This window comes from Lithobates pipiens, unplaced genomic scaffold (assembly GCF_037356315.1).
Source record: "Lithobates pipiens isolate NorthernLeopardFrog02 unplaced genomic scaffold, aLitPip1_a1.2 Scaffold_18, whole genome shotgun sequence".
Taxonomy (NCBI): Eukaryota; Metazoa; Chordata; class Amphibia; order Anura; family Ranidae; genus Lithobates; species Lithobates pipiens.
Window position 1 is genome coordinate 241,085,707 of NW_027507758.1, and position 15,782 is coordinate 241,101,488.

A 15,782-nucleotide genomic window follows, 5' to 3' on the forward strand; every position below is an offset into this window, starting at 1 on the left:
CCCTCATAATGGACACCCAGCAGGGTGGGAACCCTATGGGAATTTCTATGCTTACGAATTTTATACAAAATATGAAATTTTGTTAACGAATTTCAGAATTTCGGATCCAAATTCCGTTACAACAGAAACGTGACTGGTGTTTTGTTCACCAATCAGAGGAAGTCAGCACAGGGATGGTGGGAACCCCTCATAATGATAAATTCATCATAACAAACATTCGTTATTTTTACGAAAAGTTAACGAACCTAAAGGTTAAAAACCCAGGAAGTCAGCACAGCACAGGGATGGTGGGAGCCCCTCATAATGATAAATTCATCATAACGAACTTTCGTTATTTTCCGAAAAGTTTCCGAATCTAACAAAAATTCGTATTTCATACGAATCCGAATTGAATTTCGGACACGAATTACGAAATACGAATTCATTTTCGTATGAAACTAAACAAAACAAATTTATTGACGGCGCACATGACTAGTGTTTACAAGTTAAAAACATTTTTTTTTGCTAGAAAATTACTTTGTACACCCAAACATTATACATTTTTCTTCTAACACCCTAGAGAATAAAATGGCAGTTGTTGCAATACTTTCTGTCACACCGTATTTGCGCAGCGGTCTTACAAGCACACTTTTTTGGGAAAAAATACACTTTTTTGAATTAAAAAATAAGGCAACAGTAAAGGTAGCCCAATTTTTTTTATATTGTGAAAGATAATGTTATGCGGAGTAAATTGATACCCAACATTTTCAAAATTGCGCACGCTTGTAGAATGGCGACAAACTTTTACCCTTAAAAATCTCCATAGGTAACGTTTAAAAAGTTCTACAGGTTGCAGGTTTTGAGTTATACAGGAGGTCTAGGGCTAGAATTATTGCTCTTGCTCTACCAATTGGGGCGATACCTCACATGTGTGGTTTGAACACCGATTTCATATGCAGGCACTACTCACGTATGCATTCGCTTCTGCACACGAACTCGGCGTGACGGGGCACGTTTAAAACATTTTTTTTTCTTATTTATTTTCCCTTTTATTTTTTATTTTACACTGTTTAAAAAAAAAAATTGTGTCACTTTTATTCCTATTACAAGGAATGTAAACATCTCTTGTAATAGAAAAAAAGCATGACAGGACCTCTTAAATATGAGACCTGGGGTCAAAACGTTCTCAGATCTCATATTTACAGTAAAATGCAATTTATAAAAAAAAAAAATTGTAATTTAACCCCCTGGCGGTATTCCCAAGTCTGGCTCGGGGTGGAAATTTTATACCAAAATCGGTAACCCCGAGCCAGACTGAATGCAGGAGGGGGTTTACTTACCTTGTCCCTTGGATCCAGCGATGTCCCCCCCGCTGTACGAGCGGCTAGTCCTCCGCGAGCGTTGTGACACACGGGGATGGAGATCGGAGCCAAATTCAAAAAGTGAAACACACAGTATACATACAGTATAATGTAATCTTACAGATTACATTGCTGTATGTAATTATTTCACATCCCCTTTGTCCCTAGTGTTCTGCCCAGTGTCCTGCATGCCGTTTTATATTATAAAAACTGTTCTTCATGCCTGGAGATTGCCCATAGCAACCAAAACTGTCCCTTTACATCAAAAGTGATTTTAGACCAGCTAGAAAACAGCGATAATAAATTAGAATCACTCACAGAATTGAGCGATAGCGATTTGTGGGGAAATCCGTCATCAAATACTGAAAAGTAATGACAGTGACAATTCTGAAACTGAGCAAATTTCAGTGTTTTTGGTTTGATTACATTATTGAATAATTGTTATTATTGTTATATTATTATTTGGTATAATTATTTATAGTTATTTATTATATTATAATTTATGATTTCATACACGGGATGTCTGCTAGACTCTGGTTTGAACAGATTTAAGTGAGTTATTCCTAAGAATTACAGGTCTACAATATAAAACGCCAAATTTTCATGCAAAATAATTGTACTGCTTTCAGCACCTAAAATCCGAAATAATCATACCGCCAGGGAGGTTAAAAAAATTATTTAAAAAAAATGGCCTTTTAAGAGCTATAAGCGGACGTGATGTTTTGACGTCGCTTCCGCCCTGCAATGTCATGGAGATGGGTGGGGGCCATCTTCCCGCCACCGGGGGGCCCTCTCCCACCGCCAATAAAAGTGATCTTGCGGTGAATCTGCCGCAGAGACTACTTTTATTTTGTAGCTGACCGCCGGCTATCTGCTGCCATAACAACGATATCCGTCCTCAATGTAAGTACGTATATCAGCATTCAGTGTTCAACAAGTGGTTAATCAGTCAGTAATAGTAAAGTGGTTGTTAAAGTGGTTGTAAACCCTCCCCCACAACTTTGTCCCATGTAAATCAGCATAAAAACCCATAATTAACACTGCTTGTAGATATCTGCTTACTTGCTTAGTATTGTTGTAATCCTTTTTGTTCTGTAGAATGAAGTCACTGAGCATGCGCAGATCTCCCCTGATTTACGGCACACTCTCTATGCGCTTATCTATCTGTTATCAGGACTTCCTACGGCACACAACACTGAACTCCCAGGACACTTCAAAATAATTCAGAGCTTCCTCCTACACACCATGTGACCATGTGACATCACATACAGTCTAAACTTGGCCATTACTGCAGTCTTATCAGCTGAAGCTGATAAGTCTGACAAAGGCAACATTAGACAGCGGCACAAGTAAATACTATGAAATAAACAAGTAAGGTATGAACAGGGAAGCAGGGTTGCCATAGAAACGTTGGATTGAGTAGGAGGCTTGGTTAACAGTACAGGAAGTGCTCCATGTAAGGGCGGAAATACACTCCACTGTGGACTCAGAAAACAATACTTAAGATGGCACTGCCTAACCCCTGGAAACAAGTTTTTTAAAGTTTCTTTAAACAGTAAGTAATATGCGATTTGGGCTGGATTACAGTGGCTATGGACTAAATGAAAAGAAGCATCAGAGTGGGAGAGTTTACTTCCTCTTTAATAGAGTTGAGCGGACACCTGGATGTTAGGGTTCGACGGGTTCGGCCGAACTTCAGAAAAAAGTTCGGGTTCGGGACCGAACTTGACCCAAACTTGACCCCGAACCCCATTGAAGTCAATGGGGACCTGAACTTTTGAGGACTAAAATGGCTCTAAAAAAGTAATGGAAAGGGCTAGGGGGCGGCAAATGGCAACAACATGATGTTAAGAGCATGGCAAGTGCTCTGCAAACAAATGTGGATAGTGAAGTAACTTAAAATAACATAAAATAAATAAAAAAATATATATATGCTGGAGGCTCCCTTCTCAGAAGAAGAGGTACAGGAAGTGATTAGGAACCTGAGAAACTCAACGGCACAATGCCACATATATGGTGGGAATGCCCCAGAATACACCCTTTCTGGAAAAAAAATATTCAATTTAAGGGATAAGCTAGTGGGAAAATAAAATACTTTGAAATTAAAAAAAATAAAAATGATTATCTTGACCTAGGTGGACGAGGTCCATATGGAGTAGGAGGTTGAGCTGGCGGTGGATGTGGCGGTGTAGGTGGAAGCGGCGCTGGAGGAGGACAAGGTAGCCAACACTGGTTCAAAAATACAACAATGGCTGGGTAAGGCCAGTGATGTGTCGAATTCTGTCTTTGTCGGATAATGTCCACCCTGTACTGCGCTTGCTCAGTATGTAGGACAAGGGGATTTCATAAATTTCCGAAAGTCCAGGTTCAAGCCACACCATCCGAGGTTCAAGCCGAGTGAAGCGAGGCCGTGCCCGAAGCTTGGCGAGCGAAGCGAGCCCGTGAGGTGCCCTGTTACTATGTGGTACAGTATGTCCACTTGGATGGTGGGGCTTGAACCTGCACTCACTGCGCAGGCACCGTTCATCTTTCGAGATTTTCGGAATCTCCTTGTCCTCGGGCCGGACACTATCCGATGGCCAGACAGTTTTTGTCAGAACACGGTATACATGTCTATTCTGCACATGGTACGAACAAGTCCTGTAGGATCCATGCCTGGTTCATTTTAATGAACGTGAGCTTATCCACATTGGCTCTGGACAGGGATAACGCCCCCTGCCATGCTAAATACACATTCAGATAATACACAGGCTGCAGGGCAGGCCAGCACCTCCAAGGCGTAAAGGGCAAGCTCAGGCCATGTGCCCAATTTGGAGACCCAGAAGTTGAAAGGGGCAGACCCGTCATTCAGTAAGTGTAAGCGTGTGCACACATACTGCTCCACCATGTTGGTGAAATGCTGCCTCCTGCTAAGACGTTCCATCTCGGCTGGTGGTGCTGGTTCTTGTGGCGTGCTGACAAAGCTTTTCCACATTTTGGCCATGCTAACCCTGCCTTCTGAGGTGCTGGCGGTGCCCCGGCTGCGTTGGCGACCTCTTCCTCCTCCTCTGCCTTCGCCTTGTGCTTCCACCGTACCCCCGGTGTCAGGTGGGAATGCCACCAGCAGTGCGTCAACCAGCGTGCACTTGTACTCACGCATCTTACGATCATGCTCCAGTAAGGGAATTAAGGACGGTACGTTGTCCTTGTAATGGGGATCCAGCAGGGTGGCCGCCCAGTAATCAGCACCAGTTAGAATGTGGGCAACTCGACGGTCATTGCGGAGACACTGCAGCATGTAATCGCTCATGTGTGCCAGGCTGCCCAGAGGCAACGAAAGGCTGTCCTCTGTGGGAGGTGTATCGTCTGTGTCCTCTGTATCCCCCCAGCCACGCACTAGTGATGGCCATGAGCTGGTCTGGGTGCCACCCTGCTGTGAACATGGTTCCTCCTCCTCCATCTCCTCCTCCTCATCCTCCATAACTGTGCCCTTGCTGCCAGACAATTGTGTACCTGGTGTTTGTTGGTGCAGAAACCCACCCTTATAGCCACTTGTGAATGACTTCCCTGAAAGCCTTGGAAATGATCCCTCTTCCTCCTCCTCCTCCTGTGCCACATCCTCTTCCATCATCGCCCGAAGCGTTTTTTCAAGGAGGCATAGAACTGGGATAGTAACGCTGAGAATGGCATCATCGGCACTGGCCATGTTGGTGGAGTACTCGAAACAGCGCAACAAGGCACACAGGTCTCGCATGGAGGCCCAGTTATTGGTGGTGAAGTGGTGCTGTTCTGCAGAGCGACTCACGCGTGCGTGCTGCAGCTGAAACTCCACTATCGCCTGCTGCTGCTCGCACAGTCTGGCCAGCATGTGCAAGGTGGAGTTCCACCTTGTGGGCACGTCACATATGAGGAGGTGAGCGGGAAGGCCGAAGTTACGCTGCAGCACTGACAGGCAAGCAGCAGCAAGGTGAGAACACCGAAGTGCGCACAGACGGCCCGCACTTTCTGCAGCAGCTCTGGCATATGGGGGTAATTTTTTAAGGAACTTCTGGACCACCAAGTTCAGCACATGCGCCAGGCAAGGGATGTGCGTCAAACCGGCTAGGCTCAGAGCTGCTATAAGATTTCACCCATTATCGCACACCACCAGGCCGGGCTTGAGGCTCCCTGCCACCAACCACTCATTGGTCTTTGTTCCATGTCTCTCCACAACTCCTGCGTGGTGTGGAGTTTTTCCCCCAAACAGGAAAGTATTAAAACTGCCTGTTGTCGTTTACCCCTGGCTGTGCTGAAGTTGGTGGTGAAGGTGTTACGCTGACCGGCTGAGGAGGCAGTAGAGGATGAGGAAGCAGAGAAAGAGGAGTTAGCAAAAGGAGGCAAAGTGAAGCACCCTGCAATCCTCGGTGGTGGAAGGACATGCGCCAAACTGCTATCTGCCTCAGGCCCACTGCATTTACCCAGTGTGCTGTTAGGGAGATATAACGTCCCTGACCGTGCTTACTGGACACGCATCTGTAGTTAGGTGGACCTTGCCACAGATGGCGTTGCACAGTTCACACCTGATTTTGTCCCCCACTTGGTTGTGCAGGGAAGGGATGGCTCACCTGGAAAAGTAGTGGCGGCTGGGCAGGACATACTGTGGGACAGCCAATGCCATCAGGCTTTTAAAACTCTGCGTCTCCACCAGACAGAATGACAGCATTTCAAAGGCGAGGAATTTTGAAATGCTGGCATTCAGGGCCAGGGATCGCGGGTGGCTAGGGGGCTACTTCCTCTTCCGCTCCAGTGTTTGGGAGATAGAGAGCTGAACGCTTCCATGGGACATTGTGGAGATGGTTGGTGACCCAGGTGGTAGAGTTGCTGGCAGATCCTCTGTTTGCGGATTGGCAGGTGCCACTGTCACTACAGAGGTGGATGAAGAGGCCGAGACTGCAGCAGAAGAGGAAGCAGGAGGAGCCAGAGACCTTTCTTGGTTTTTGAGGTGTCTACTCCACTGCAGCTCGTGCTTTGCACTTAGATGCCTGGTCATGCAGGTTGTGCTCAGGTTGAGAACGTTTACGCTTCGCTTCAGGCTCTGATTGCTCAGCGTGCAAACCACTCGTGTTTTGTCATCAGCACATTGTCTGAAGAACTGCCACACTAGGGAACTCCTTGGACCTGGTTTTGGTGTGCTCGGTCCCTTGCAGTGTTGGGAAGTAGCAGGCGTAGTGTCTAGGGGACGGACGCTCTACTTTTGCACCCTGCTCCCTCTTCTGCTGTGCTGGTGGCTCTGTGCGACCACCACCTCTTCCTCCGAACTACACTTGTCACCTGCATGACGTTGATTCAATGTGGGGTCCAGGACCTCATCGTCCTCCACATCATTTTCCACCCAGTCTTCACCCCTGCCCTCCTTGTCAGTCTGCACAATTGCAAAAGCAGCAGCAGTTGGCACCTGTGTTTCGTCATCATCTGAGACGTGCTGCGATGGTCCTCCCATGTACTCATCATGAAACAGAAGTGGTTGGGCATCGGTGCACACAATCTCTTCCACTTCTGTGGCAGGGCTAGGTGGATGGCCCTGGGAAACCCTGCTAACAGAGTCATCAAAAAGCAGAAGAGACTGCTGCATGATTTGGGGCGCAGACTGCTTGGCTGATTTGCAAGGGGGTGATGTGAAAGACTGATGGACATCGGCTGCAGGTGCCAACTCTGATCTTTCATCAGGAGACTGGGTGGGACACAATGTCAAGGAACCAGAGGCACTGTCAGCAACCCCATCTACTATCGCCTGTACTTGTCCTGGCCTCAACATTCGTACATTTGTGTGTGTGTGTGTCCCCCTGTGTGTGTCCCTGTGTGTGTGTATCCCTGTGTGTGTCTGTGTGTGTCCCCCTGTGTGTGTGTGTGTCCCTGTGTGTGTGTGTGTTTGTGTCCCCCTGTGTGTGTGTCCCTGTGTGTGTGTGTGTGTCCCCCTGTGTGTGTGTGTGTATGTGTGTGTGTCCCCATGTGTGTGTCCCCCTGTGTGTGTGTGTCTCTGTGTGTGTGTGTCCCTCTGTGTGTGTGTGTCCCCCTGTGTGTGTGTGTGTCTCTGTGTGTGTGTGTGTTCCTGTGTGTGTGTCCCCCTCTGTGAGTTCTCCCTCCAGTATCCCCCTGTGTGTGTTCTCCCTCCAGTGTCCCCCTGTGTGTGTCCCTTTTCCCTCCAGTGTCCCCCTGTGTGTGTGTGTGTGTGTGTGTGTGTGTGTGTGTGTGTGTGCGTTCTCCCTCCAGTGTCCCCGTGTGTGTGTGTGTGAGTTCTCCCTCCAGTGACCCCCTGTGTGTGTGCGTTCTCCCTCCAGTGACCCCCTGTGTGTGTGCGCGTTCTCCCTCCAGTGTTCCCCTGTGTGTGTGTGTGTGTGTGTGTCCCTGTGTTGTGTCCCTGTGTGTGTCACCCTGTGTGTGTGTCCCTGTGTGTGTCCCCCTGTGTGCGTTCTCCCTCCAGTGTCCCCCTGTGTGTGTGTGTTCTCCCCCCAGTGTCCCCCTGTGTGTCCCCCTTCTCCCTCCAGTGTCCCCGTGTGTGTGTGTGCGTTCTCCCTCCAGTGTCCCCGTGTGTGTGTGTGCGTTCTTCCTTCAGTGTCCCCGTGTGTGTGTTTGTGTGTGAGTTCTCCCTCCAGTGACCCCCTGTGTGTGGGCGTTCTCCCTCCAGTGACCCCCTGTGTGTGTGTGTGCGTTCTCCCTCCAGTGACCCCCTGTGTGTGTGCGTTCTCCCTCCCGTGTCCCCCTGTGTGTGTGTGCGTTCTCCCTCCCGTGTCCCCCTGTGTGTGTGTGCGTTCTCCCTCCAGTGTCCCCGTGTGTGTGTGTGCGTTCTCCCTCTAGTGTCCCCATGTGTGTGTGTGTTCTCCCTCCAGTGTCCCCCTGTGTGTGTGCGTTCTCCCTCCAGTGTCCCCCCTGTATGTGTGTGTGTGTGCGTTCTCCCTCCAGTGTCCCCGTGTATGTGTTTGTGTGTGTGCTCTCTCTCCAATGTCCCCCTGTGTGTGTGCTCTCCCTCCAGTATCCCCATGTGTGTGTGTGCTCTCCCTCCAGTGTCCCCGTGTGTGTGTGTGTGTGTGTGTGTGCGTGCGTTCTCCCTCCAGTGCTCTCCCCCCCACAGTTTCCCCTGTGTGCTCCCCCCAATGTGCTCTCCCTCCTCCAGTGTCCCCCTGTGTGTGTGCTCCCCCTCCTCCAGTGTCCCCCTGTGTGCTTCCCCCCCCAGTGTCCCCCTGTGTGCTCTCCCCCCCCAGTGTCCCTGTGTGCTCTCCCCCCGTGTCCCCGTGTGCTCCCCCCGTGTCCCCGTGTGTTCCCCCCCAGTGTCCCCGTGTGCTCCCCCCAGTGTCCCCGTGTGCTCCCCCCCAGTGTCCCCATGTGCTCCCCCCAGTGTCCCCGTGTGCTCCCCCCAGTGTCCCCGTGTGCTCCCCCCCAGTGTCCCCGTGTGCTCCCCCCAGTGTCCCCGTGTGCTCCCCCCCAGTGTCCCCGTGTGCTCCCCCCCAGTGTCCCCGTGTGCTTTCTCCCCCCTTGTCTCCCTGTGCAGGTGTGGCTTGAGTGTGGTGGCCAAGGGGGCCCCATGAGCTTCTATTGCCTGGGGGCCCCATGAGTTGTCAGTCCGCCCCTGTTGGGGCTGTTAGTAAGACAACCCTAACTGAATCTATGCTCAAGTTTGTTTGTAAGATTTTTTATTTTGAAAAAATATTCTCATTCCCAACCTATATTTTTCCCTCACAGCTCTTAAAAATTATGTTGAGAATGTAATTTAGTAAGTTAGAGAATATGGCATTTTTGTTTAATTGGACTATCAGGTTCTTGTATTTACCTGGTCATACATTTCATGTTTTAATATATATTATCACATTTAGTAAATTACAGTTCTGACTATTTAATTATTTTTCTTTTTTTTATAGAATTAACTGACTTATTAGTCTTAGTCACATATCTGATTCTAGGAGTTTTTTTTAAATGCTAGCAAATGTAATGCAAAACTTTCTTTGTTATCCCATATGACTAATTATAATAAAGGCAGCTTCAGATCATGTTTTCCAATTTAAAAATAACTACCTTAAAGTAGAAACCTAATTACTAAAATGTAATAAAAGCTATAACATGTTAACGTAATTAAATGTTGTTTTCAATCTTTTAAAATCCATGGAACTCAATAAAAGAATACCTTATAATTCTGCTACCAAAAGTCATTGTTCAGGCACTTCTTGTTATGGGATGACAACTGTTTTCCAATTGTGCTCTTGTGCTTTCACCCTGTCCCATATTCCCCTGCTGAAATTTACAAGCCATCATGCCAACACACATCACTCAGGCACGTTCCACTAATATTACCACCAGAAAGCACTATTCAGTCGATGCTCAAATGAATACAAATGAATTAATTCTTTGTTTATATACCATTATATATTAAAATGATTTGCATTTGACTTATACCTTTGCTTTAAGCTGATACCAGTGAAAGGATTGCGTGGAGTTGTCCTCAAAGTCCCATAATTCCAAAGGTATTGTTACTTCTCCTAGGAAGACTTTCCTCTTCAGAGTACCTGCATGCCACACTGACACATGAAGAGTCCTTGTCTCTAGCTGGGAACGGTCAATGGTGTACTAGGAAAGAAAATAACAGTAAGCAAAGGAAAGCCTGTACAGTTAGTCCATCATCGATGATGTACATGTTTTTTACTGCCAAGGACTTTATACATCTGTATAATCATACTTACTACCACAATTAATTACTTTTAAAGTGTATGAAAACCCTTATGCCCCGTACACACGATCGGAATTTCGGCCAGCAAAAGACAGATGAGAACTTTTCATCGGAAAATGCGACCGTGTGTATGCTCCATCGGAATTTAGCTGGCCGAATTCCTGCCAGCAAAAATTTGAGAGCATGTTCCGATCGTGTGTATGCAATTCCGACGCGCAAAAACTCACACATGCTCAGATTCTACTAGGAGATGGAAGCTATTGGCTACTAAGTATTGAACTTCCTTTTTCTAGTCCCGTCGTACGGTGTGACCATGTGTATGCTTGAGCGAAATCCCATTGGAATTCCATCGGAAAAACCATCAGAGCTTTTTCCAAACAAAATTCAGATCGTGTGTACACGGCATTACAATGAATTTCTCTTATTTGCCCCCTTATGGTCTGTAAGTTATACCACTCAAAGTGCTTGGTTATCTGTTTGACAAATGCAAAGAAATAACTTTTAATCTTTTCAGAAATCAAAAATTTCAGAAATTGTCCTCTCTACTCTCAAACAATGATGTCAGTTCTGCTCAGATCTCTATATTTAGCACCTCACACCTCACCTCAAGAGCAACTAGGCACACTGTCACAGTCACTCTTCTGACTCAATGACAGTGGCGGCTCGTCCATACGGGGCACAGGGGTGCAGCCTCCCTAATCCATGCGTCCGGCCCCTAAGCTACATGCAGGGTGCCAGATGCATGGGTTCCAATGGTTTTCTTTTTCGTTTTAGAAGCACATGATTAGAGCCTGAGCCTGAGGCTGAATAACTGTGTAACTATGTAACTGGCTTCAAAGAAGGGTGGACTTGGGGCCCAGAGCACTGCGCCCTGAGCCTGCCCAGTTGTCTGACAATAGCGAATTAATAGTGGCTATTGCCTTCCTGATTTTTCTCCTAGGCTAATCAGGAATCTGGTCCTGAGACCCGATTGGCCGAGAGGAGAAGTGATCCTATTGGCTGCTGAGGAGCAGGATATGCAAGGTGAAGCCGCCACCCAGAGGAAGCGCTTTCTGCGACCTAGATGGGGCAAGTATGACCAACCACCACTGCACAATGATCAATCTATAGATATTCCTTTTGATGCTGTATTGCGAACTTGAACTTGGATAGAGCAGGGTAACTGGGATACTCCAACAACATTAACTACTTTAGCACGCGTGCGCACCCGCGGTATCGCTCAGGACCCGGTGCCTGTGCCCTGCGGCTGCGATGTCCGTCGGGCACCCGCGATTGCCTGGAAACACAGCAGGACCGTGGATCTGTGTATGTAAACACACAGATCCACGTCCTGTCTGAGGAGAGGAGACAGATGGTGTGTTCCCAGTACAGAGGAACACCGGTCGGTCTCTTCCCCTTGTGAGTCCCCTCCCCCCACAGTTAGAATCACTCCCATAGGGAACATATTAACCCCTGCAGCACCCCCTGGTGTTAACCCCTTCCCTGCCAGTCACATTTACACAGTAATCAGTGCAATTTTATAGCACCGATTGCTGTGTAAATGTGTATGGTCCCAAAAATGTGTCAAAAGTGTCCGATGTGTCCGCCATAATGTCGCAGTCATTACTATTAAAAAAAAAAATGCCATAAATCTATCCCCTATTTTGTAGATGCTATAACTTTTGCACAAACCAATCAATAATCGCTAATTGCGATTTTTTATACCAAAAATATGTAGAAGAATATGTATCTGCCTAAACTGAGGAAAAAATGTGTTTTTGTTTTTTAATGGGATATTTATTATAGCAAAACGTAAAAAATATTGTGTTTTTTTTCAAAACTGTCGCTCTTTTTTTGTTTATAGCACAAAAAATGAAAACCGCAGAGGTGATGAAATACCACCAAAATAAAGCTCTATTTGTGCACTTTTAGCACAATGTGATCACCCCCCCCCCCCCATTTGCCACAGCACATTGTATCATTGCTTTCTTTAGGGTACCCCAGGTCTTTCACAATCCTAGCAACACCCCTGGTAAGGAATATAGTATAGTTGTCATGTCGGGAGTGAGTTGGTCATTTCCACATTTCTGTTTGAAGATAGTGGAAGAGCATGGGGTGTCCATATGGGTTGCCACTATAGATTTAAAAAATCCTAAGGCCGCGTACACACGCGCGGACTGTTCGCCCAACCTTGTCCGCTGAACAGTGTTTGGGCGGACAGTCCGCTCGTGTGTGGGGCTTCAGCGGACAGTTTCAGCGGACAGTTGGCCGAACAAGGTCTTACGGAAATTCCGAAAAACTGTCCGCTGAAACAAGGTTTCAGCGGACTGTTCGCTCGTGTGTAGGCTTGTTCGGCCAACTAAGTCTCGCGCATGCTCAGAAAGGATTTCCACGTCGGAAGGTTGCATTGCAGTGTATAGGACGTCGTATTTTTCGTCCCGTCGTACGTGCCGTTCACGTCATCGCGCACGGTTTCAGCAAACTGTTCGTCCGTCGTGTGTGGCCATGTCCGTCCATGCTAAGTTTGAGCGGACTGTTCGCTCAAACTGTTGGACGGACAAAGTTGGGCCAACAGTCCGCGCGTGTGTACGCGGCCTTAGGCTTCTCTGTTTGTGTAGAATTAACCCATTTATTACTGGATATTACAGACAAAGCACGGCAGAATGTTTCAGGGTGGTATGGGCTTTTTAGCACCTGCAGAACACCAAACTATTGTGCTGTATTTTTGCAGTGATCTGCATTAATAAATGGCTTAATCCCATAGAGAATAGGAAGCCTCAAGATTGTTTTGCTTTCTAGACATGTTACACAGATTATTAAATCTGTGAGACCCAGTGTGTGCCTGTGAAAGACAAAGTTAGTAAATGGTGTATATATCAGTTTAGCCCTTTTAGTTAGAGCAATCAGATTACATGGAAAAAATAATTTAACAATGTTACCTTTAAACTTTCATTGAATATTGGGTCCACTGTATTTTTTTTAACACTTGTTTTCATTTTGCTAACAGAAGATCTATCTGGAAGCAAGTATGTCTTTACATATCTTTAAAAAAAAAAAAGAAGAACTTCATAAAATTAAAAAGGCACTTGAGTTGTACAGGGCAATCTGCAAAATAAAAAGTTACTTTGTCAAGAGAACCAAGAACAAAATTGACTGCTGCTAGTGCTATGGTTCATTTTCATTTAATTAATCTGTATATATTTACTACACTGTGGTTGGTTGCACTCCTCTCCTACATTTATCTTAGAAAACTATGGGGTTCATTTACTAAAGGCAAATCCACTTTGCACTGAAAGTGTACTAGAAGTGCAGTCGATGTAGATCTGAAATAAGTGGAAGCTCTGCTGATTTTATCATCCAATCATGTAAAAGCAAAAATACTGTTTTTTATTTTCCTTGCATGTCCCCTCGGATCTACAGCGACTGCACCTCCAAGTGCACTTGTAGTGCAAAGTGGATTTGCCTTTAGTAAATAAACCTCAATGTTCTTCTTTTCACTGTTGCTATACATTGTTGTGACACCTCACAAGTTTTTGACACAAAAAATTAACTGGTCAGCTTCAAGCCCCATCATCATTTATTTTATTTTTATCATTTATTTCTGAAGAATTGATAGTGGTCTAAATACTTGCATGGTAACTTTTTTTCATTTACTAAAAAGGGCAAGTGTGAATTGTTGAGCTCAGCATAAACTATTTTAAAGTTAAAATTCAGTCAATCAGATAAAAGCACAGGTGAAATACATACAAGGGGAACAGTATTCTTTCCCAAAGCCCCTGGATTTGTATTTCTGCCCCCCCCCCCCCAAAGGATTTGTATTTCTGTTCATTCTGTCCTAAGACCCACAACACTTAAATGGTGCAATAGGGGTTATTTACGAAAGGCAACTCCACTTTGCACTACAAGTGCAAACTACAAGTGCAAAGCGCACTAGAAATTGTACTTGGAAGTGCAGTCACTGTAGATCCGAGGGGGACATGCAAGGAAAATAAAACAGCAATTTAGCTTGCACATGAGTGGATAATAAAATCAGCAGAGCTTCCCCTCATTTCATAGCTACCCCTCAGATTTACAGCGACTGCACTTAAAAGTACACTTTCAGTGTAATTTCAAGTGCACTTTGCACTTGTAGTGCAAAGGAGATTTGCCTTTCGTAAATAACCCCCACTGTGTCATTTAACCACTTTCTGTGAGCTCAGGTAGTCAGTGACATACCCCAGGGGAAGCCTGGGCTCACAATAGCATGCTGCATAAAATACCCAATCATTTGCAAGAAGAAGAAAAAAAAAAACAGCAATTTGGCTTGCACATGATTGGATGATAGAGGTCAGCAGAGCTTCTGCTCATTTACTAAGCTCTGGAGCAACTGCTTTTTCAGAGTGCAACTGCACATCATTATGTGAATGCTGTAATATCCAGGAGTGAAAACCTTGTCACGTGACTGGCTAAAATTAAGATATGTATACTGAATATTTTTACTAAGGTTAAGGCTCCATGTACACAGGATGCTGAGGCAAAGTCCTCTGAACGATTTTTTTGACACCTTGAAACCGGCGTTTTATATCGCCCGTTTGCATGCTGCGTTTACCCGAGTATAGCTGCGTTTGCGTCTAGAAGTGTTTAGTTAAGATAACATCATAAGACCCTCCCCAAGTTCAAAAAACTGTATTATTTAACTATTTCAGCTATTTTGTGAGACCAGAGCGAGTAGCAGCAGCTGAGAGAGCAGCAGTGTACTTGTATTTAAAGTGGTTGTATACTTACTTTTTTTACTTTTACCTACAGGAAAGCCTATAATAAGGCTTACCTGTAGGTAAAAAAAAATATCTCCTAAACCTGTACTGTTTAGGAGATATTCCCCTCGGTATGCGCCGCTGACTGCAGTGGCGCATGCGCACAAGGGGATTCTTGGCTGAAAGTCCAGCAGTGGCCGGACTCAGCCGGGATGAAATCTCCCGTGCGCATGCGCGGGAGTGACGATATCGCGGCTCCGGCCACTCACAGCGCCGGAGCTGCGATACCCGGAAGAAACGCCAAGGGAGCATGTCAGCTCCCTCAGCGTGGATCGGGCCAGATGTCAGGGCCTCGTTCTAAGGTAAGTATTTCATAATGAGCTAGTATGCGGTGCATACTAGCTCATTATGCCTTTTGCTTTGCAGGTGGTAAAAAAAAAAAAAAACATTAGCGGGTTTACTACCGCTTTAATGTGTCACTTGCCACGTCGCCTGCTATATATAATAATAAGTTATAGATTGTCACTTGGCACACATTGCAGATTGTCCACTTGCCACATCACTTGTCACACGTTGGGGAATCTCTGCAGGACTTCAAGGCTGCCTAGCTTTGAGGGTGTTCCATAACTTTATCCGGAAGAATGGTTTTGGTATAGGTTTCATGGGCACAATTAATGCCCAAAGACCAATTTTTCAGCACCTGTTTGACAGGTGCATATCATTGCAATTCTTTAAAGCAAGGCCAATTCTTGCTTTTATCAAGAGTACCTCTATAGGGTTATGGTGGGAGGGCACCCCCGACACCCAAAGAGTACATTTTCTCAACCTGTTTGACAGGTGCCTATCATTGCAATTTTTTACAGCAAGGCCAATTCTTGCTTTCATCAAGAGTACCTCTATAGGGTTATGGTGGGAAGATGCCACCAACACCCAAAGACCAATTTTTACACACCCGTTACTTCTACCCAAAGTTAAAGTGACACCAGAATGTATCCAAAAAATCTCTAATCTTGTTCCCACTTCCAGTGCGCTACATTGTGGCTTCATCATACACAC

General features: G+C 46.0%; 1 protein-coding gene across 2 annotated transcripts in view; it reads right to left on the reverse strand.

Annotated features, from left to right (window-relative positions):
• Window positions 1–15,782, reverse strand: part of SYTL3 (synaptotagmin like 3) — a 120,430-nt gene that overhangs the window by 11,557 nt on the left and 93,091 nt on the right. For both annotated transcript variants that reach the window (XM_077486730.1, XM_077486731.1), the window contains exons 11-12: window positions 12,933–13,035; window positions 9,744–9,914 (exon numbers count right to left, since the gene is read on the reverse strand). In XM_077486730.1, coding sequence (XP_077342856.1) covers window positions 9,744–9,914; window positions 12,933–13,035 — 274 coding nt within the window. The remainder of the gene's footprint in view (window positions 1–9,743; window positions 9,915–12,932; window positions 13,036–15,782) is intronic.